At 34.1% G+C, this 24,877-nt stretch overlaps 1 protein-coding gene across 1 annotated transcript; it reads left to right on the top strand.

Moving 5' to 3' along the window:
* The first annotated feature begins 907 nt into the window (after window positions 1-907).
* Window positions 908-22,909, top strand: LOC105318577 (uncharacterized). Its single transcript, XM_034455392.2, has 8 exons — window positions 908-1,040; window positions 15,556-17,751; window positions 17,861-17,997; window positions 18,591-18,750; window positions 19,070-19,165; window positions 20,162-20,293; window positions 20,955-21,059; window positions 21,828-22,909. Exons 2-8 carry the CDS (start codon window positions 15,558-15,560, stop codon window positions 22,010-22,012), a joined length of 3,009 nt encoding a protein of 1,002 aa, XP_034311283.2. The 5' UTR covers window positions 908-1,040; window positions 15,556-15,557; the 3' UTR covers window positions 22,013-22,909.
* The last annotated feature ends 1,968 nt before the right edge of the window (window positions 22,910-24,877 follow it).

Below are 24,877 nucleotides of genomic sequence, written 5' to 3'. Positions count from 1 at the left end.
GCTCTGGTACTCTCCAATGGAGCTTGTTCCTGTACGGCTACTCTAGAGGTCCCTTGATAGAGCTCTGGTATTCTCCAATGGAGCTAGATCTTTACACCAGAAGCTTTGAAGTCAAGCATCATTGCAATGCATTCTTGATTTAATTTTCTCAATACAAAATCAACAGTCTGGGAATATTTCGTTACTCACATTACGGCATCTAGATTTAAATGCAGTTTTGATATAGATACAACGCTTGTTTCAATTTAATGCAAGACATAATTTAGCTTCAAACACCCCTTTCAATAAGAAATTTGTTTTTGAAAGTAAATTCGATTTAATTTTATATTTGTAACTTTGTAGGTAGTTTCTCTGTTCAAACAATTCATTTTTTATCATTATCAGAGACATAAATAACATTATTATGTCTCTGTCATTATTAATGATAATAATCTAAAAAATACAAAAAATAACTTTTGAAGTTGTTCAGTGGACACTTGGTTTCTATTTTGACTTTTAAATCACGCATCCCGCACACAAGTTTGATAGCATGATTTTGGTCGTGAGGAAAACAATAATTAATGACCTATTTTGTAATCAAAGCAATTCATTTTGCCAATATTATTATAGGTAATTAATGACAGAATAAACCATGTCTGCAATATTCATCGATGCTGCAATCAGCTGTAAAAAGGGGGAAATCGTTTTATACATGCATTTACCATACTTTGCATAGGCTTTTTAATTCATCCAGGTATATACAATTTTAAAATATAATGGTATTGTATTTATTGAAAGTTTTGCCTTTTTTCCTTATTTGGTAGATGTACTTTTATTTGCAGTAAAATCTCAGTTTCATAGTCCATCAAAATGATTTTTAAAATTAAATATAATCAAATAGATTCTTTGAAAAACGGTGAAATTTTTCTAGTGTGCTACACGTATAATTGAATTATTATCGGGATCGGAATTCAAGTATTGTGTAACACTTGCATTAGTGGCGGGAAAAAAGTCTGAGGGTCAAGAGCTGTATTGAAGGTACAACATACAGACAGATTGAGGTAGGCCCTTATACATTGATTTATTTCAAAAAAATATCAAAAACCTGTTCTTTAAATTTATATGTGAACCATGGGGTCAGCTTGTAATCTGCTTTTATTTTAAACTAAACGTGATTGTCAGTTACAACTTACAAGTTATACTTAACAGACTTCTACACATCTTCCCAAGTCGAGGGTTTCTGATCCCGCGCTTCACTCTACGTAGAGCACAGCAGATCAGAAACCGTTGACTTGGGAAGATGACTTCTACAGTATACGTATTAGAATTAGATGATAGGCCATAAAAATAACCGGGCCCAGTTGCTCTCTATAGAAGTAAGAAAACTTTCAAATAATCGGTTGCGAACCCAGCCACCCCCCCCCCCCCCCCCCCCTTGAAAGGAAAAAAAATTTTCAAAGTTAAATCATACTCCTGATACAGTGAGGTTGTCAATAACGAATCGTTCCCATTAACGAATCGCTTACAGATAAACTATTCTGTATTTTTCTGATAAAGGTTCAATACTTAACTGACATATCCTGTCATGTAGCGTAATTCTTGTTTTAATTATTTATTATGAAATTATTAAATTTTATCTTGTTTTTAGCTCACCTGAGCTGAAAGCTCAAGTGAGCTATTCTGATCACATTTTGTCCGTCGTCCGTCTGTCCGTCCGTCCGTCTGTCCGTCTGTCCGTCTGTAAACTTTTTACATTTTGAACTTCTTCTCTAAAACTGCTTATCCAATTTCAACCAAATTTGGCACAAAGCATCCTTATGGGAGGGCGAATATAAATTGCAAAAATTAAAGTCCGATCTGTATTCAAAGCGGAGAAAACCTTGAAACTGTAGAAAAAGGGGGGTGCATTTTTAAAAATCTTCTTCTCAAGAACTACCGAGGCAAATTCAACGTAGTTTAGCATAAATTATCCTTATGGGAAGGAAAATATAAATTGCAAAAATTAAGTGGTAATTTTGTTTCAAATCGAAGTTATTACGAAAATAATAATAAAGGAAAGGCGTATTTCAATCGGGCTAGGCATCCGGTAAAATGGGTAGGCAAGACTTGGCCTGGGCAAAACAAAAGATTGGCAGTTATTAATCTGCCAATCTCATTAAAATTTCAGGATATTTGATGGACTAGTATATTTGTATTCGCTGTAGATATTGCTACAAAATAATGCGTATTTGGAATTGACAATTGCCGATCTGCCCTGGCATTTATTTTGCCACGGCCCGGGTTTGCATACCCATTTTACCAAGACTCGTATTCCATACTTCTAAAACGAGGTTCTTTGTTTAAAGCAGCCATGCCATTATACGAAAAAGGGTCGATCTGACTATGATGAATTTGCTTGTTGTGCAACAGTTCGCGTATGAAGGGAAGTTTTGAAACATGAAAAATATATTGGTGCCGATTTTGTGAAGTAAATTGAGGCTAAATATTTCAATGCGTTGACAGTTTTCACACATGACGTTGGTGTTAGCTTGTTCTGATTTTCGTTTCGTTTTCATTATTTATGCTTTGTAACCTGGAAACTATCGTCTGTATTTCGTGATTTTTCGTATCAAATCAATAAGAGACTTCGGTAAATCAAACAGTTACGTTAACTGTTTACCTGCGCATATTAAGCAAAGTCTGATGTAGGGGTACTGAAATACAATTCATTCTATCGGTAATTCGGCATTATCTTTTGCGTAATGGTAGATTAATGCAATAGGTTTTGTTGAGATGCTCGGCATTTTCTCTAGTTTATTCAGTTTAAATAGATTTTAATATCGCTTACGGAAATATGTAGGTATATCCATGTATATATATATGATTCATTTCGAAAAAATAAATTGTTTTCTTTATTTGTTATACATGTAGTGCATGTTGTTTACAATTTCTATTTACTAACCATATTTGAGTGTTAAGCTTCGAATTATAAGCAAGATACAGAGAATTGCTCACAATTCTATGTTTGTACACAGATCTTAAAAGCTAAAGATTAAAAAAGTATAAAAAGTTGTCAATATTTATTACGAAAATTTTCAAAATCTGTTCTTCCAGAAACCCACTTATTGAATTGTAAACTTAACCTTTTTAGCTCACCTGAGGATGGGACCACAATGGGGGGTCGAAGTTTAACATGAATATATAGAGTAACTCTTAAGAAATCTTCTTCTCAGAAACTAATCGGTCAGGAAAGCTGAAACTTGTGTGGAAGCATCTTCAGGTAGTGTAGATTCAAAGATGTGAAAATCATGACCCCTGGGGGTAGGGTGGGGCCACAATGGAGGGTCAAAGTTTAACATATGAATATAAAAAGTAAATCTTTAAAAATCTTCTTCTCAGAAACTAATCGGCCAGGAAAGCTGACACTTGTTTGGATGCATCCTTAGGTAGTGAAGACTCAAATTTGTGAAAATCATGACCCCCGAGGGTAGGGAGGGGCCACAATAGGGGATCAACATTTTACATAGGAATATATACAGTAAATCTTTAAAAATCTTCTTCTCAGAAAATAATCAGACAGGAAAGCTGACACTTGTGTGGATGCATCCTCAGGTAGTGTAAATTTTAAAGTTGTGAAAATCATGACCCCCGGGGGTAGGGTGGGGCCACAATGGGGGATCGAAGTTTAACATAGGAATATATACAGTAAATCTTTAAAAATCTTCTTCTCAGAAACTAATTCGCCGGCAAAGCTGGAACTTGTGTGGAAGCATCCTCAGGTAGTGTAGATTCAAATTTGTGAAAATCATGACCCCTGGGGGTAGGTTTGGGCCACAATGGGAGGTCGATGTTTTACATAGGAATAAACAGAGTTATTCTTTAAAAATCTTCTTCTCAGAAACTAATCAGCCAGGAAAGCTGAAACTTGTGTGAAAGCATCCTCAGGTAGTGTAGATTCAAAGTTGTGAAAATAATGATCCCCAGGGGTAGGGTGGGGCCACAATGGGGGGGGGTCAAAGTTTAACAAAGGAATATATAGGGTAAATCTTTAAAAATCTTCTCAAAAACTAATCAGCCAGATGATTCTTTATAATTGTTAAGACTTTGGCCCCAGGACAATTCTTTGGCCTCACGAGAAGGTTCAGAGTTTGATGTACGTTTATATCCCATATATAAACAATTGTTAGGGATCTTTTTTTAGATCTGCAATACTCAACATATGATATGACTATAAAATCATCCTGTTAGAAAAGGAACTAATGATTATAAACATAAGAATATCCAGGGGAAAATGGATTTTATTTATACAGGATTTACATGAATTATTGTACATTGTCCAGATAGTTTGTATTATGACTCCATTGAGCTGATTTTATCATACCTCTTGTTCCTCAGGTGAGCGATGTGGCCCATGGGCCTCTTGTATTTTGTTATTTCTAAACAAATATGAACAAGCTTTTTAAAGACGCAGACAAAAAACGTGCGTGCAGCTGACTACTTTCACTTTTCAGTTGAGCTCTGATGTGAACGGTACTTTGTGTGTAAGCATATTTGGTACAGATGTTTAATAAAATTATTTGTCTACCAGTGATTGGGAAGGACCCGCGCCACGCGCCATAGTCGCATTAAAGAGAAAAATGGCGCATTAAATCAATTACTCTAAGCGCCGAAGTGCGCATTCAAATTTCTGATCGGTTATAAAAGTTTTAGCGATGTCCGCTGGAAATTTACTCTGCACGACTTACCTAATCGTCTTTTAATAATTCGTTTTAAAACATCAAATTTCATTGGTCGTGTTTGGTAAAACAGAAATAAACAACCAATAAAAACGTTTCCACTCATTTATGCGTGGTAGATCATTCCAGAATTTCCTCCGAAATAGAAGTTGAAGTCGCCCAGTATTCTGAGTTCTCAATTATGTAAACTAACCCCAAATGCAGTAAAATGATGATTATCTAATTGAAAAGACGTGTTCACAGCCTCAATTAATCCCTGTTGTGATTATTAAAACTCACGACCGTCTTACCATGCTTATCGTTACTGTAGGGGTTATAAACACGGGTGATGCAACCACACTGTGCATTGAACCGATGTTTATTTATTTAAGTGTCGATACTACAATTAGTTGTAACTTGTAATTAGTTAATAACTCGCAAAATTAATGTTTAAATTACGAGAAAAACTGTTTCCCTACAGTTATCTTCAAAGTTTGAAAGATTCTATACATAACGGTAATAATTGGGTCATAGGGTTTGACTAATACCTCCAAAAAACACAGAAGTAAGAGACTGATTTTATTTATCATTAAGCAAACACCATTACAAAAATTGCATCAGTAAAATGTATAAACACATCAAATAAATGAAATTTAACCAATTGGTTAAGTTTTTAGATTTTATAGAAGTTGTTTTGCTCTAGGTTGGTCCTCGATAATTTCAATTTTACAAAATGGCCCCAATGAATAAATAGATGGCCCTTTCATTATGAAAATGGCCCATTAAAATTAATAACTGTGGGGCCATAGTCCCATTGACATTTTTGGCCTTCCCAATCACTGGTCTACAAGCACTGAAAGCATCAAACAATTTCTTAATCAGAGAATAATTATATTAGCTGTAATGTTGTGGGTAGTCAGGGTTCCAATAACGAATCACCGAGATGCGGGGATCGTGGAGGGATCATGTCAAAATTTATTGATACCCCTTCGATTATTTGCACACCTGCATCAATAAAAATACCACACATACAACAATAATAGATGTTAAAAACAAATCTCATTCCCATTTTCTAGAACATTTTTTCATTCGATTATGATTTCAACCATATTTTGGTTTCCATTTCTATAGGTGGAGGTTTTTTTAAGGCGTCGAGCTAATGCTCGAGAGCCTTCTAGCGATCGTCTGGATTGGCAATCGTCCAAATTCATGCACTGCACCGCCTTTTAAATGCGCATAAGAAATAAGTTCCTTAAAGTATTAAACGTATTCCATTTATGAAACTAAATTGTGTACAAAAAAAACAACTTTGCCTACCTGGTTATTGACAACTCATTGCATAAGTATAAATTTGCTTAATCAAGAAATGGCGGATGAATACAATCAGGTGTAAAAATTCACTAAATATTATTTTAGTTTATCGCTTACATTTTAATTGGAGAGCGTGCCCGATAGAAATAAAATTTGCGATGTAAATTTATTTGTTATCGGGCACGGTCTCCAAAATAAATGTAAGCGATAAACGTATCTAGTGATTTTGTTGCTAAAAATAAACACGATAATGTAGTTGGTCTGGTCGAGCATTTTAGATAGCACGTGTTGTGGATTTGTTTGTAAACAACCGTACCATAGGGAATCTTGTTTCAAATGGGAATTGAAACTAGAGCAGAGCTCGTGGCAAAGCCCCGAGTAGGTCTTCCGTTGTTGCTGCGAGTTGAAAATATATGTTATATGGTGTCAAACGATTATAATGACTATACTTTCAGTTCTGCTTTTGTTATAAAAACGTGTTGTGATTGAAAGCCTGTATATAAAACGTGTTTTGAAAAAGAAAGGAAGAACATATTTTAGGAAAACTATTTGTCGAGCAGAGTTTATGTAATCGTTTCAAACATTCTTTAAAAAATGAGATGTTTAATGGCGAGTTAAATTTTCAAAGGGTAGCTAGCATTGTTATAAACAGTATGTACTCGTGATTCATGTCAGGAAGTGTATTTCTTTTTTAAACTAAACCCGCCTACAAAACACGTAAACTTTTCTCAAAGATAACTTCTATATTAAAATATTTCTAAATTTTTTGAAGACTATGTGCAAGTTTAGAATTGCGTGCTGACAAAATTTACAGAACCTAAAACGTACTACTACACCAAAAAAGCGTGCGGCCTAAGTGCGAGAAACGTTTCGTGTAAACCTTTTAGAGTTTCATGTAAACCGTTTAGCGTTTCGGGCAAAGCGTGCGAGAACCGTGTGAAATGTTCATCAGATTTCATTCGGAACTCTCTGACAAGTTAATTGTTTCAAAATGGCGCCCGTGTTTTACATTACTTTAACAAAATTGAACGAATTTTTAACAAACAAAAGAAAGGTATATGTATTAAAAGACGACTAGTTACAGAGTAAATGTATATTTAACGTTTTTATGCAATGTTTCAGTACTGACACAATATTAAAATTCCCTATACATAAAAAATATTAAATACAGTTAGTGAAACATGATTTCTATTGGAACAAACCTTAATCAACTTTAACTTGCACGATCATGTTTTGATAGGCATGTATTTTTATTATTTATTTACATCGATAACTCCTACTGATAACTCTTACTGAGACCATTCGGCTGTGTACAAACAGCACACATAACCTCGGACATCGGGTGAGACCTGCACCTGGCTGAACCTGTCAATCAAACTCTGTGTATTTGTTTTCATTGGATGGTCAGGCGTCTCTCTTTTGTCAAAAGCCAATGGAAAATTAATGACTTCAAGGTAATCGGAATCAGTATTTGATGAAGCACACAATTTAAATGATAGAAAATTTATTAATTATTTGAACAAAATTAAATGTAAACATAGAGAGGAAATAAAAAAAAAAATATTATTATGGGAATCTATACGCATGGTACTCAATTCAAATAGATTATATTATGATTTTATTATTTTATGTAGTAAAATCACCCTTCCAACTGTTACTCAATTACATAACAATTGATGACCTGGGGCTATAAATGTTCTGAGCTGTGTGCGCTGAAGCGACACAAGATTCTCGGTCGCATGCGGCAATTGAATTAACACAGACTGGCCGAATAAACAAAGGGGTGGGAAAGTGAAACAAAATGTTACACATAAGAAGAATCCACCAAAAATGATTTTCGACAGATCTTATTATCTTTTCTCCAATTAAAAAAAAATCCAGCGCGAGCACCTGTCAGCGGGGCGGGAGGAAAGGGGGGGGGGGGCAGCAATGAGTTCGCTTCCACAATGAAACTACAGAAGTGATTAATATGTGACCGATAGAATCTAATCTAAAGTTGTTTAAACTCATGTGAATATTTTTTAAAATAATAATCGAATGCCTCAATTCAGGGCATTCCTTTATCGTGCTAGCCCCTACCGCAAACATGGAACTTTGATTATAATTTGATTTCATGTTTAAACTACTATCATGGAGTGAAATTTGAGTAACTGTTATCTATTCATAAATATGCCTTTCTCTTTGTACAAGACAATAATTCACTTCAGTTATAATTGCTTAATTATTTTATCAACTCTTACACCTCACCTTTGATTTAATTGACTCACTCATATTGAAGTTTTACTCTATGACATTTGTCACTCGTGCTTAAGTGCTAATTTCTATTGTTTTCAATTCTTATTTATATTGTGTTATACACCATTGTCGAGAGAGAGGGATTAGGTTTCGGATTGTTCGGGTGTAGTTTTTGGATTCCCAGAAATCACCCATACCGACCTAAAGTTCAAATAAAGTGCTTTTTTACCATCTAAAGCATTTTAGTTTTATTGTCGCCGGATATATGGAAACACCTTAATTTCCCCGGTGATACTACCTTGTACGCTATCGTATAAATCAATGCTAAATCAACTGTACAAGTAAAATCAATTTATATTTTCGTCTTAAACCAATATAATAGTTGAAAACATAATAAAATATAGTTGTGTCCGTGCAAAATATGAAACATAAACGCGTCATAAGGTACATGTAGAAGAATAAGAACCGACGGCGGATCACTTATCCACTCGCGCCGGATCTCCTCGGATGATCATCATTTAAAGGTTTAATATTTGAAGGGGGGGGGGGGGTGTTGATTTAAAACATTAATTGTACAGTTTTTAAAGTACTTTAATTACCTGAACAAACGAACCATTAGTTTATGTCTAACGATTTTTCCGATTTGGAGTAATATCGTTCATTAATATTCATTTACACTCAAATATTTAATTAAATATTTATACAAGTAGGACAACCTTTTATACCATAAAATTAAAACAGTTCTTGTATATACGGCTATATTAACTCAAACACGTTCATATGCATGCAAGTGTAAGTCGCGGTGTGCAAATCTTGTGTATTAAATAACCGCTTACCGCTAGGTAATGCAGCCGTGGCTGATCTCCTCGGCCGTGGACGAAGAATAGATTACGTAAAGGTACAACGCACAGAAACGCACAGCTCAGAACCAAGGAAGATTTGAAAAGTTTGCAGTATAATGACCTTACTCTATCAAATAGAAGTTATATATTTTAAACTTAAACCCCACAATTGATCTATGTCTATTATTGCTTTAGAGAATGACATTGCTTTTATTAATTAAATGAACTATTTCTTACTTGACATCCACTCGTTTAATCCACAAAAGATTTTGTGTAATCAAAACTAAAACAATTCTTGAGTTCGCGGCTAAATAAACTCATATATGAGAGACGCAACTCTCGTGTATTAGATAACCGCTGACCGCTAGGTAGTCCAGCCGAGAGCATGGTAACCGATTTTCTCGGCCGCGGGCAAGGGAGAGCTTACGTAATGGTACACACACACACATGCAGCTCTGATTCAAGGTAGATTTTAAATGCATGGAGTTAATAACTAAAATGTAATGCACAGAGTTTTTTAATTCCAAATTTTGTGGTTTACTAGAAAAGAAAAAGAATGTTTTGTTTTCCAATTGCCGTTTTTAATGATTGTGCACAATAAGAACTTAACAACAATGACTTTAACTCCGAAAGGAAAAGCTTATACTAGCTCCAACAACAACAAAAATTCTTGTGAATTAATGCCTCCTGTTTAAACCAGCATACTTTCTGCGGCAACTTTATGCCAGTTGTACGCACAAACACTTTCGTTAACTTGTCAAATGAAAACAGGTACATGTCAACATGTAAAGCTTTTTACACTCATACTACACAAATCACTTACACAATAACATTGTTACGACCTTTATGAGATCCCAACAAGCAACTTTTCCAGCGACAGCCATATCAAAATCCTAACCGTTTTTTAGTTATTAAGCAAAAACTTTTAGAGGCTATTGGATCTTAATTTAAGGGGCCAGCCCTTTTTTATTGGTGTTAAATGAAAGCCCTTGATATTCTGCACAACTTTTATTCAACATGTCTTAACAAAATATTTTTCGTTAAAAAGATATAAAGGAAAATATGTCTAAATTTTTGCACTTTTTGGAATCCTGTTTTTTGACCCCCTACCTTTTCCTAAATAAAAAACGTAATCTAAAAACAAAAACTAATGTGCACCACTACAATGTCTCTGCTATTCAAATTCGTTGGATTCCCATTCCCTGCTATCATAGTCTCGGAGCCTTTGTCTGGAAACCAAAGGCCCTAAAAAAATTTAAAAGGGGAATAACTCGTTACCGGAAAGGGAATTCTAACTTTTATGAATTGATGAAGATAGTGTTTTGTAAAGTCCATTAGCCCTGAAAATTTGAGCAAAAACCGTTCAGAAATGAGCACGATATGAAGCCTCAAAGTTCGCGTCTAGGAAGAAAAAAAAAAAAAAAAGAACTTAACCAGCACAATAATAGAAAGGTCTTCCGTTGGAAACGGAAGACCTTAATAAATAAAAGTATGTTTTGTTATTATAATAGGAACATACTGTTAATGTATTCAAATCATGAACTTGTGAAAATTGTTTTAAAAAAAATAATTTATTTTTGAACTTTGAAATTTCTTCGAATTTTGTAACCATAATGAGTTATTGAATTGTAAAAGCACCAATACCTATTTTATAAGAAAATAAACTTATTTCTGTTTTTAAAGCAGCACAAAACATAATTCATATACATCTCTATTCTATGTCTAAAATTATTTGAAATACGAAGTCACTATTAAATTAACAGAAATTCAAGTTATTGATATCATTCTATATAAAAGAAAATGTCTGTTCGACGCCTTTGTGGCCGTTCCGGCCTTTGATTTTTTGCTGGATGTCAATACTGGTCCTGATTTTTTTTTTTTTTTTTTTTGTTGCTTATTACTATGCAATCACTAAATGCATTTCTAGGAAATTTTGTCACAGTGTATTTTATTTTATTTACTTAAAAATCGCCTTTTGATAAGTTTCTAGATCTTTATTTTTATATATAATTAGTTATCGTTGTGTATTCAAACTTCAACCTTTCTAACGTATTGCTAAAAATTCTTTCAAAAATTTGCCATGGCTAACTTTTTTTTTAATAAAAAATAATTTTAAAAAAATGCAGAAATTTAAATTCCTTCTTTTCTAATTTTTTGTTTTAATTTTTTTTATTCGATAAGTTATTTTCCTCGCAATATTATTTTTTATATGCTAATTCTAATTTTTTTTTAAGTGTCATTGCGCCGTATGAAAAATCTATGATGTAATATATGTACATGTTTTGAAAAACCCAATCTGATACAGTATTTAATTAATATCCACACGTAATTTCAATGCAAATAACTGTTGCGTTTTTAAAACTGTCCCGCTTATAAATTATATTTTAATGAACTTGGGTTTTATATATAACCCGGGATGTTGTGTAACGCAACTTGTGGGTCTCCCAAATCTGTATATTGGTACCAAAGAAAACTCAAAGTCAGGATTCAAATAAAATATAGATATTTCAGTTTATTAAACGAGGATAGTCCCAAGACTCTGGGAGTGTAAATATAACATAAATTAATTCCCAACTTGATGGGATTAAAATACAAATATGACAAATAGTCAAAACCCTAAATAAATATAGCTCTAAATATCCCGCTTAACCGTGCGGGAGTCCCGTTCCTATACAATCTTTCCCCTGTAGCCTATATACTTAAATATAATAAATTGATTAATAAAAGAAGGTTATTGCATCAGCTTAGCATTTACCCAACGGGATATTTCCTCGGTCATTTCCAATGTATGGCTGTTGTCCAGAAGTGGACTTGACCGTCTGATCTGCCGTGGCAGATCAAACCAACTGCCGTGCAAACAGCTGAGCTCGTTATTTAAGGCATCGGGCTCGGCCATTATGACGTCATACCGCATGCTATACAAACCCGCCGTTATGGGGAAAGCAGTAAACAAGATGGGAGAACTGAAACACGTGAATAACGGCGTTTTGACGATATGTATTATCGAAAGGCAATAGAGGGAGTTGTGATTGAGGAATTCATGAAACGAAAGGGTTTAAATGATGCATGGAAATATAAATTAGACCAAATGAATCGTCGAGGAAACTCGGGATAATTTCTCGCCGATAATTTCGACATTGATTGGTAATTGTAAACAAAGAATACATGAATAATAAAATATCTTAGTACACAGCGAATGATCATCATACGATGTATTAAACGGAAATTCACTTCTTGATATGGTGGATATGGACCTTTTGTTGCAACAGGGAATGTGTATTGGGATGTGAGAAATAAATTTCGTAACATAACTTAAACCTGTTGTGACACAACTCATCTTTCTGTATCTTCTATGAACTGAATAACGTCACTTGTCTATGCTCTTTTGGGAAAACCCTCGTATAATGCGTTTTTCTCTCGATCCTTTAAATGTATATTTCTATTTAATTTCATGAAAAAATGTTCATATATCTCAAAAAATTTAACAATATTGATGACTTATAATGACTATAAATTAATTGATTTTTAATACATTGGTGGATCAAAGTTTACAAATCATGCAGTCATTTTTATGGCGTCGAGCGAAGCTCGAAAGCCATCTAGGGATCGTACGTCCGGAAGTTACATTTTTAGGAGCCAAACAACTCAAATAAGTGCAAAGTTTTCGTATGTGTTTGAAGAAAAATAGACGTGAATGGGTGCTTTCTTTTATCTACCCCTGATCTTTTCGACCCGTGTCATTTGGACCCTTGTGAATTTTAGATGAAATTGATAATAAGAGACAGAGTGGTTATCAGCAGTATACAATATATAGAATTAAACACAATCATAATTTTAATATTTATTTCCATATAAATAGAGAAAAAAAATCTTTAAAAATTTTAATTCCTAGGATATTTTTATAAACTTAAATTTTCAATTAAAATTCAAAAGTTTTAAAAATTAGGTGAGCAAATTTGTAATGAATTGTAATTTAATTAGTTATGTGATAAATAACAGTTTCTATTTTTTTAAAAAGTTGACATGTATTTTTTTTCTATTTTTTTTTTTATTTTGGATAATTTATGAAAAAAATACCAGCTTTTGAACTTGGTCATTTTTTGGCAAAATATTGCATATAGGGTACCCTCATTGTACGGATAAGTCCTCCTACAGTTTTCAAAATAGGAAGTTGTTCTTTTGCAGATCAATTATACATATATCAAAGGTATGCATATTTCTAGGATTTTGATTTTCGATAATTTATGAAAAAAATACCAGCTTTTGAACTTGGTCATTTTTTGGCAAAATATTGCATATAGGGTACCCTCATTGTACAGATAACTCCTCCTACAGTTCTCAAGATAGGATATTTTTCTTTTGCAGATCAGTTATACATATATCAGAGGTGTGCTTATTGCTAGGATTTTGGTTACTGATATTTTATGGAAAAAATACCAGCTTTTGAATTTAGTCATTTTTTGGCAAAATATTGCATATAGCGTACCCTCATTGTACGGATAACTCCTCTTACAGTTTTCAAGATAAGAAGTTGTTCTTTTGCAGATCAATTATACATATATCAGAGGTGTGCATATTGCTAGGATTTTGGTTACTGATAATTTGTGAAAAAAATACCAGCTTTTGAAGTTAGTCAATTTTTAGCAAAATATTGCATATAGGGTAACCTCATTGAACGGATAACTATTCTTACAGTTTTATAGATAAAAAGTTGTTCTTTTGCAGATTATTGTACATGTATCAGAGGTGTGCATATTTCTAGGATTTTTATTTCTGATTATTTATGAAAAAAATACCAGCTTTTGAACTAAGTCTTTTTTAGCAAAATATTGCATATGGGGTACTTTATTTCACTGGATATGGGTTGACATGGATTAAGGATACAGTTCGCATATAAAAAGAAAACCCGGTTAGCTGTCACATTGACAGCTTTTCACTTGTTTAAAAAGTTATTTAGGTTTTTACTCTTCAAATTAACTTTAACTCGACGCCATTGTGGCCCTTCAGGCCTTTGATTTTACCGTTGAATTCATTGTTATTTTTTTCCATAAATTGACGGGTTCAATAGAATGAACACTTCACTCAAAAAGTATTTGCCTTTCCATTTTCCTTATTTATATACTTTAAGCATATTAAAACTTAAAAAAAAACAACTTTCAACACTGTCCCTAACAAAAATTAATCAGCTGTATACCACATGATTCGGTAATGGAGAAAATGTTCCGCTAAAGAAGAAAACATCGTACATCAAAGTACAGTGATAATTTTTATTTAATCAGTGGTTGTTAGGAAAGACATATGTAATGTTATAAGTCAAGCATGGTACAATAAAACAATGTTGTATTATGAATTTAACTCGGGCTTGGTAACGCACTATCAACGCGAATTTACTTAGTGATTTGTTAAAGGCGACCTCACTGTAGTCAGTGGCAGATTCAATTGGGGTGCACCATAGAAACTTAATTGATATTTATACCACCGCTCCGAAGGAGAGGGGGTATACTGTTTTACCCTTGTGTGTCTGTCTGTCTGTCTGTCCGTCCGTAACAAAAATTTGTCGCATTTATCTCAGCAACTATTTATCGCAGTTGCTTGAAATTTTTACACAGTGTTCGTTAAGGCATGCCATATCGTGGAATGTATATTTGTACCAATCAGACGTCAACTTCCTGTTAAATGACGACATTGTTTATTTTTAGCAAAATTTTTCAAACAAATTTTTGTCAACAAATTCTCAGCAACTGTTTATCGCAGATGCTTGAAATTTTTACACAGTATTTGTATAGGCATGCTATATCGTGGGATGTATTTTTGTACCAATCGGACGTCAACTTCCTGTTTAATGACTACTTTGTTTACTTTTAACCAAAATTTTCAAACATTTCCGTCAAAGATTTCTCAGCAACTATTTATCGCAGATGCTTGAAATTTTAACACACTATTTGTTTTGACATGCCATATTGTGGGATATATTTTTGTATCAATCGGACGTCAACTTCCTGTTAAATAATGACTGTTTATTTTTAGCCAAAATTTTCAAACAAGTTTTCCTCAAAGATTTCTCAGCAGCTATTTATCGCAGATGCTTGAAATTTTAACACACTATTTGTTTAGTCAGCCATATTGTGGGATATATTTCTGTACCAATTGGATGCCAGCTTTCTATTAAATGTCGACTTTGCTTATTTTGCATATTCACATCAGAGCGGGGGTATCACTAGTGAGCATTGGCTCACAGATATCTTGTTTGACATTGGTCTGATTTCAATGGTTTATGTTCTAATTTGTTACAATGAACCGAACATAAATAATTGTGAAATAAATTTTATAAACGCAGTGTACACATGGTACTGAAGCGCTCTCAAGAGAGCAGTTTATTACATGTGAAATTAATAAACAAATGTCTCCCGGAAAATCCTCAGTTCTTTACAACAATGAGAAAAATTGTTGATAACAAATGAAATGATACATGAAAACTTTTTTTTTCTTCACAGTGATGGAAGACACATTAAAGCAGAGCAATAGAAAGGGCTCAAGGGTACAAAAAAACACAACAGCAGCAGAGAAACTTGACCAGGAAAACCAAGCTTCAAAGCCTCAAACTAAAAAATCAAGTAAGACAGAGAATAATGGAGAACAAGAGAAAGGAACTGTAATATCCAACAAAAGTGGTGCCAGAAAAACAGCAAAAGTGAATGGTGTTAGTGAAAGTAATGAGGCACCTAGAGCAGAGAATGGCAAGGCAGAAGAAGAAATGATCAAAATCAAGCAAGAGGAAGATACTGAAATCAATGAACAGAGGGGAAAAGATAGGCATGTTGACGAATCTGAAGCTAAGGGAGAAATAAATGCAAAGGAGAAAATTCAACCAGAAACACAAAGAAAAAATAGCCATGAGGATAGCTCAGGCATTGTCCCTGTTAAGAAAAGAGGAAGACCTAAAAAAGGCAAAGAAAATCCTGAAGTCAATGGACAGGGGGACAAAGTAAACACTGGTCTGGATGGAGTAGCAAACACTGACCCAGGTAGAGGGATGCACACTGGTCCAGATAAAGATGTGAACACTGGTCAGGATAATGATGGAAATAATGTTCTGGACCAAGATGTAAACACTAATCCTGATAAAGATGTAAACACTAATCCTGATAAAGATGTAAACACTAATCCTGATAAAGATGTAAACACTAATCCAGATGAAGATAGAGACACTAGTATGGATAAAAATGAACATGCTCAGTTGGACAAAAATGTTAAAAAGAAGTCCAGAAAAGGAGATGGTAAAGTACACAATAAATCACAGGAGACAGTAACTGAAGAGACAAGGGTCTCTGAGGAACCAACAGTGGCTGAAGAAGGAGAAAAGACTGATCACAAACCAGTAGGTGCTGAGGACAATGAGGGCAAGTCTAATAAAGCCACGAAGAGGAGAAACGAGCAACCAAAAGCTGTGATGGCAGATCATAGCAATTTGGACTCTGAAAATCAGTCCAATGAAAATGATGATTATACCTCTCCTGTCAAACGTAAAAGAGGAAAACTAGTTGAAGTTAAATCTGAGGCTGCAGGAGACCAGGAAATGAAGGAGAAAATTCACACAGAAACTCAAAAACAAAGCAACAAGAAGGATAGCTCTGAAACTGCCCAGGATAGCTCAGAAACTGCCCATGCTAAAAAAAGAGGGAGACCCAAAAAAGACCAGAAAAATTTAGAAATCAATACCAGTCTCGATAAAGATGTTCACAGTGGTCTAGCTAAAGATGCAAACACCAATCTAGATAAAGATATTAACACTGTTCTGGATAAAAATGTAAACTCTGTTGGATCTAAATCACAGGAGACAGCAACTGCCAACATTAAATCAGAGGAAACAGAGACTGCAGATATAAACATCTCTGAAGGCTCAAAAACAGTCCCTACAAGTAAAAGAGGAAGACCTCCAAAAGGCCAGAAAAATACAGAAGTGAATGGACACGGGGACAAAAATATTAACACTGGTCTGGACAAAGATGTCCAGAAGAAGCCAACACAGAAAAGTGAAGTCCAGAGTAAATCACAAGAAAAGGTGTCTGAAGACACTACAGTTTCTGAAGCACAGACATCAAAGAATAAGAAAGGAGGAAAGAGGGATGATAAAGTGGATGCTGAGGATAATCGGACCAAGTCTGCCAGAGCCACCAAGAGACAAAACGAGCAACCAAAAGCAGTGATGGCAGATCATAGCAATCTGGACTCTGAAAGTCAGTCTAATGAAAATGATAATTGTACCTCTCCTGTCAAACATAAAAGAGGAAAACAAGTTGAAGTTAAATCTGAGGCTGAGGGAGGCAAGGGAACAAAGAAGAAAATTCACACAGAAACTCAAAAACAAAACAAGGAGGACAGCCCAGAAACTGCCCATGCTAAGAAAAGAGGGAGACCCAAAAAAGGTGAGGAGAAAACTAAATCCAGTCCCAAGAAATTTGAGGAAACTCGGGATCTTAAGAGCGATGGGGAAGAAGCCACCAAGAGGAAGAGAGGAAGACAGGAACACACTGTGCCAGGAGATGAAAAACCAACTGATAAGAAAGGGAAAGGAAAGCACACAAGTGATAAATCACATGCAACATCCAAATGGGAGGAAAATGCTGCCAAGTTCAAGTGGGCAAAAAGTGCCAAGAAGAAGTTTGTTGGAGGACATGTGTCAATTGCAGGTGAGATATGAAGGTGTTTTGTACAGAGAATTGTGATGTGATTAAAACTGCCCAAGTATTTGATTTGATAGGAAAGATTTACAGAATTATGATAATAGTTTTGCTTTAGGTGGACTTTACAAAGCTGTATTGGAGGCTGAGGATATGGGGTCCAGAGCATTTGGATTGTTTCTTAGATCCCAGAGGCAATGGGCTACTAAACCCCTGGCTGACAAAGATGCACAGAAGTTTCGTGATACTTGTGTGGTAAGTCAGTAAAAGTCTAGGTGATTTTCACACAGATAAATCTGAAATTATCAATAAACAGTAAATACAAACAAACAGAATTCGGGTGAAACATGTATGGTTATGTCAGTAAACATCCGACTGACAAAGAGAAAGGGTTTGATAATACATGTATGGTAATTCCATAAACATCTAGCTAGCATTGACCTTCAAAAGTTGAGTGATATGAAATGGTAAGTCAGTAAGCATCTGGCAGACAAAAACACACTGAAATAGGGTTTTATACATTAATGGTAAGTAAAAGTTTTTAAGCTGACAAATATGCACAGAACTTTTGTGAGTAGTGTTTGGTAAGTCAAAAACTTCTAGCTCACATTTTCTCGCATGTAAAACTTGAATATTTTTAGGCAAGTGAGAAATACTCTAGGCAGCAACGAAGCACAAACTTTATGTTAAGTAAAAAAAAACCAGAAATCAATAAACTGCTAAAAAAAGATTACAAAATGAGAAAAAAGAAATTGGATTACCGGGTACATACCATTTAAATTCAATTGTTTTTTTCATTACTTTATGATGAAATAATTACATGTGATTGTTTATTATTTTTTCTGTAGGAATATGGCTACCATCCTGACATGATACTCCCCCATGGGTCTTACTTAATGAACTGTGGCTCTCCGGAAGAGGAGAATCTCCAGAAGAGTCGTAACCTGCTGGTGGAGGAACTCCAGCGCTGTCAGAAACTGGGACTTACAAGGTTCAACTTCCACCCAGGTAACCAGGGTTAAGGGGGCTCAGTGGTCATGGGAATTTGTAGACTATATTTATCTCCTTGACAAGAAAGCCTCTCTTTAAAGATATAGAGAAAAATCCAATTTTGTAGCTAAAATAAATGGGAAATTTCTTTATAATATCTTATAGCCTTAAATGATTACATCTAAAATTTTAAAAGAGATTTGTTGGTTGCACTGTTGACCAACCAGCCTACTTACATGTATCATGTGAGGGAAATGTGTAATATGAGCATTTCTGGAAGTGTTTTAAACAGAAAGTTTTCAATGCTTATTGTTTTTTGTGCTTTTGTATATTGCAGGTTCTACTTGTGGGAAGATATCAGTTGAAGAGTGTTTAGACAGAATAGGGGATAGTATCAACCAGGCTTTGGATAAGACAGAAGGGGTGACAGTTGGTAAGTACGGAGACAGTATCAACCAGGCTTTGGATAAGACAGAAGGGGTGACAGTTGGTAAGTACGGAGACAGTATCATCCAGGCTTTGGATGAAACAGAAGGGGTGACAGTTGGTAAGTACGGAGACAGTATCATCCAGGCTTTGGATAAGACAGAAGGGGTGACAGTTGGTAAGTACCAAGACAGTATCAACCAGGCTTTGGATAAGACAGAAGGGGTGACAGTTGGTAAGTACGGAGACAGTATCATCCAGGCTTTGGATGAAACAGAAGGGGTGACAGTTGGTAAGTACGGAGACAGTATCATCCAGGCTTTGGATAAGACAGAAGGGGTTGCAGTTGGTAAGTACCAAGACAGTATCAACCAGGCTTTGGATAAGACAGAAGGGGTGACAGTTGGTAAGTACGGAGACAGTATCATCCAGACTTTGGTTAAAATGGAAGGGGTTGCAGTTGGTAAGTACGGAGACAGTATCATCCAGACTTTGGATAAGACAGAAGGGGTTGCAGTTGGTAAGTACTGAGACAGTATCATCCAGACTTTGGTTAAAATGGAAGGGGTTGCAGTTGGTAAGTACCGAGACAGTATCAAACAGGCTTTGGAAAAAACAGAAGGGGTGACAGTTGGTAAGTACGGAGACAGTATCAAACAGGCTTTGGTTAAAACAGAAGGGATGACTGATGGTAAGTACTGATCTGGTGAGGTACTGACTAAAACGGTCATAATTTCGTAGGTTGACTTTAATGATTATAAAAAGATCAATTTTGATTATTTGTTGATGATGTAAAATTATTGGTGATGAGTACCTATTAAATCCATGAAAAATCAAAGCATCTCAAGCATAAAGATTCTTGGTAAACTAATGAGGCCAGAGAAAGGTTACCATAAAAGTAACAATAGATTAAATTATACCACTGAACCAAGGTCATATTATCTTCTTATTGGTTTCTAAAATTTACAAGCAAAACATGACATTTTATTCTTATCTTTTGTAGTAATTGAAAACATGTGTTGTCAAGGAAACACTGTAGGTGGAAAGTTTGAGGAACTCCGAGAAATCATAAACAGAGTTCAGGACAAAACTCGCATTGGAGTCTGTTTGGATACATGCCACATGTTTGCTGCAGGTAAAAGTCCATGAAAAGGCAAAAACCTTGCTAATGTAGGGAGATAAGTGTCATTACTTTGATATTGTGGAGATATATATAGGATCTCTCATGATTTGCGATGGTATATGATTTTTATCCAACGAGTTGTGTGTTTTCTATTCCCGAGCCTTGGCGAGGGGATAGAAAACACACAACGAGTTGGATAAAAATCATATACCATCGCAAATCATGAGAGATTCTTTTTATCACATGTTTTACCAAGTATTTTGTTAATCCCAACTTTTTCTGTAAAAATTGTGATTGTGAGCCGCACAACACATTATTTACAACACGTCAACAACGTTACGCATGGAAAAAAAGTTCCTTGAAGTTTAACAAACAGACATTCATTTTCGAACATTTTTTTATGAATTCATGACAAATAACTGAAACAACATTAAATGTTTCAAATCTATATCTCAACACCCCTCAACTGAGTTAATTATTTACTTTTTCATTCTACGTCAATCAACCGTCTAAACCTACGTAATGATTAACTATGACGTCACGTGGCGTAAGAACACACAGTGGAATATCAAAAATTTATCCCATGAGTGATATCCACCGTATAATGGGATAAACATGTGATAAATAATTGTATTTCATTAACATTGTCAACCTTTATCTTCTCTTTGCACAGGTTATGATATTTCAACAGAGAAAGGCTTCAGTAGTATGATGGAGGAGTTTGAACGGGTTGTTGGATTTCGGTACTTGAAGGCAATCCATCTGAATGACAGTAAAGGTAACACAATGTATTAAAACAATTAAAGACTTTCTTTGTTTTTCATTGGGGTATGAAGGTAAGGAGCATCACAGACAAAATACATTGGCTGTGTCAGTGCTGGATATGGTATCTTTAATGAGGTGCAGGGCAGGTGATAAAAACATGTAGTTTCCACCCTTGAGGACCCAAAATATGTAGCAAAGTGCGGTGAAGACTAAGAGATTGAGAGATTTAACACCAGAGTCGTCTTTCATTGTAGAAACTAACTCTGTTTCCCAGAGTCAAGTATCACGTAAAATTTAATTGCTGTTGTAAACAGGTATATATACAAAAAAGATTAATAATTCAGTCGAAAGGTTAAAGGTATATTGTTAGGTATGCATAATAAAAAGAAAACAGTTTTATAACTGAAGTGTTGCAGGGGAGAGGAAAATAAATTGACTGAAAGGGAGGAAAAATAAACACTGTAAAAGGAGGTACAAATCTAGAAGGGGAGTCAAATATATGTTGTCACTGATACAAAAGAGGTCATGATATTATTCTAATGAAATCTAAAAAATCAGGAATATGAATTCAATGGACAATGGAACTAGGAAATGTTGATGTATGATATTGAGTATTCCTGTATAATAGATATTAGTTTCGTTTGGTTTTCTCTGAGGGATATTAATGGGATTAATATGAATTGAAAGTACTTGCAGATGATGACAAATGAATTTCGCGTCCATAACTAATGTCAAAAGCAGTGTTGCATAAATTAGTACCGGTATTATGTTTGGTTTGAAGGAAAAGTTGGGAACAACTTGGACAGACATGAGAATATTGGTAAAGGTCACATTGGAACTGATGGATTCCGGCGTATAATGAACGACTCCAGACTGAACAACATTCCCATGATTCTAGAGACACCGTGTCCGGATGATGACACGTACGAGAAGGAGGTTAAGATCCTCTACTCCCTCTGCAAGTGATGGGCGTGGTGTGATCATACAGTGTAGGTGTATTGTAATGGTACCTTCCATAAAATGAAGCTTCTTTTGTTAAGATCCTCTACTCTCTATGCAAGTGATAGGGGGGAGTGAACTTTGTTGTCTTACTATATGAAATGGCTTATTCTAATGTGGTGGGGCTTTGATATAAACTTACATAAAGAATCTGTAGTACTTTGAATAAAGAAGTGGCTGTGTATAGTGCTTTGAAATACCCAACAATGAAATTGTAAGCGGTTAGCAGTGGCATCATGTTTTTGCTTAATATTAAATGATAATTTCGTTTCCCTCATGTGACACGTTAATGGTTCTGTAATAATGTAACAAATATTTTTATGCATTACGTTCATATTGGTAAAAGTTGGCGATTCTTTGACCTCCCTCCAGATATCCGTTTTGGTGGGACCAGAATGCTTATCACATGTTTAGTAAAATTTCATTAAATTTGATATTTGGGTTAAATGTACAAAATCTAAAACAAAGTTATTAGAAGCTTATGTGATATCAATTATGATAATATTGTCATGTTAAAAGAGATTTCTGTTTGAAGTTGGAAAAATTTTCTTATGGTTTTATACATGCAGATGGTAGATATATTTTATATAATTGTATTTACTTTAATACAATATTAATGTCACCAATGTATTGTTTAAATCTGTTCTCTTTGATTCAAACTTTTTTTCAAACTTATTTTTAGTACGTCTGAATTTGATTAGTAGTTGTAAGATTGCCAGGCAGCAAATTATGTTGAAATATCAATTTATATGTGTATTTGATTTTTCACTGATTCTTTTTGGGGTTAAAAAAAGAGTTTTCCTTCTTGTTTACAAGTGAAACTACTGGATGTTCATCTTAGCAATGGTATTTGGACTTGTGCAATTTTTGGACAAAAACTTGCACGATAACACATGCAAGGCCTAGTGGAATTGATGGTTGTTTTGAAAATTGATAAGCATTGCCTTTATTTCTATAAGCACATAAAATGATGCTGATTTTTTTTTTCTAGAAAAGCCTTATTATATTGAATTTGTAAGAGCTTTCTACAAATTGTAATGTTTGTATTAAATGTGTATATTATTTTTGTATGATAAAAACGTTTGATTCTTACAAAAGCAAAAAATAAAGTTTTTAAAAGCAAAATTAGACTTTTTAATGAATGATTTTTAAATCGTTTGAAGAAAAATATATAAGAATTCGGCAAAGCAAATGACAAGGGTTTAAACTGAAGGATTTTGGATCCTGCAATCAAAAGTCTTAAAGTTTTTTTTTCTAAAGTATTATTTAAAAATCTACAGACTTAGCTAAAGGTGGTTTAAAGTACATTATAATTGAAATACTTTCACCGGTTTAGAATTTTCAAATTTTACAATATCTAACCAAAAAAATAGCTTTTAAAAATATTTTGAAAGGTAAAAATTTTAAAACCTTCAGTGGGATTCGAACTCATGACTTACAGATTCGTAGTAAACCCTCTAACTCCTGCGCTACGCTGTTAGATGACAATATTGGGAAAGAAACTACTTATATAACTGCACTTATTTTATTGTTTATTTCGATAAACAATACGTCACAACATGGAAATGTCCCATACCACCTTAACCAAAATTCGAAACAAAATGTTGGGGTCTATATGCTTGTTTCTGTGCTACGGTGTATTTGATATTACCTTTCTGCCCTGAAAGAGCAAATTCCTCTGTAATTTTTTTTATCAGAATGAACCATGGCATCAAATACAAATTTATACTATTTGAAATAAATAAAATTAAAATTAACATAAAGAAAAAGTTTGTAAATTTCTTCACTTAATTGATATTTGGACCTTTTTGCACTGACAAAACGCTATTTTAAGCCATTAACGATTCACCATGAAATTATTATCTCAAAACTTTTTCTCAAATTATAATAGACTTGTCAGAAAAATCTTAAAAATTTTGAAAATAAAACCAAAAGAGTGAGTCTATGATGTAAACTTTGAGATATGGCATGAAATAAACTATTTATAAGCAAAAATTAGAGTTCATTTTTTCTGGATTTTATGAAATATCATCTTAATATGACAATATAATCAATAGAAACATTGAAAAATTGTTCAATAGAAACATTGAAAAATTGTTTAAATATATGAGTTTCAAAATAACTCGAAGACTTCCCAATGCACAAATTATCTGCACTAAAAATAAGGAACCTAAAGTTACGGTACTCTAAAACATTTAAGAAATGAAAAATGTTCATTTTCTTCATAAAGACCCCCGCCTCAAAATATAGTCCCTTATTAAGTTCTGTAGATATGAAATGTTCCCTTCATTATTTTATTAAATATAGTTTATTTGGCATTGTTAAATATGTACTAACAAGTAGAATTAATATATGACACAGAATTTCCAGACTAGAGGTGACCCAAAATGACTACCCAAAAACAGGAACGAACCTCTGTAAGGCAGCTGCAACTGACAAAGGTTTAAATTTAAGGCAGCTGGAACCAGTGTTGCAGCTGAACGTGCGAAAAGATAACCTAGAAGAAGACCTATTGGCTACATCGGTCACCTGTTTTTGTATCTTTCTATAAAGAAATTCTTTATATATTCCAAGATTTGACAATACATTAAACAATACATTCAAAAGCCGATCAACAGACAATCTTATAGTAGGAATCAACATATAAAGTTTTTTTTTGGTTTTTGTTTTTGTTTTTTTTTAACAAAATTGTAAATTAAACTGTAAATAATGAAAAAGTTGCTTGCGTAGTGATCTCCTAAATTGTAGCATGTTGTTTTTAGAAGAATATTTTTTTATATATATCCTTTATACTTTTATGTTGGAAGTTTGAACCCATCCTAAAGTCCTAGT

Source organism: Magallana gigas, chromosome 7, assembly GCF_963853765.1.
Source record: "Magallana gigas chromosome 7, xbMagGiga1.1, whole genome shotgun sequence".
NCBI lineage: Eukaryota > Metazoa > Mollusca > Bivalvia > Ostreida > Ostreidae > Magallana > Magallana gigas.
This window is presented reverse-complemented; position numbering and strand designations above follow the sequence as displayed.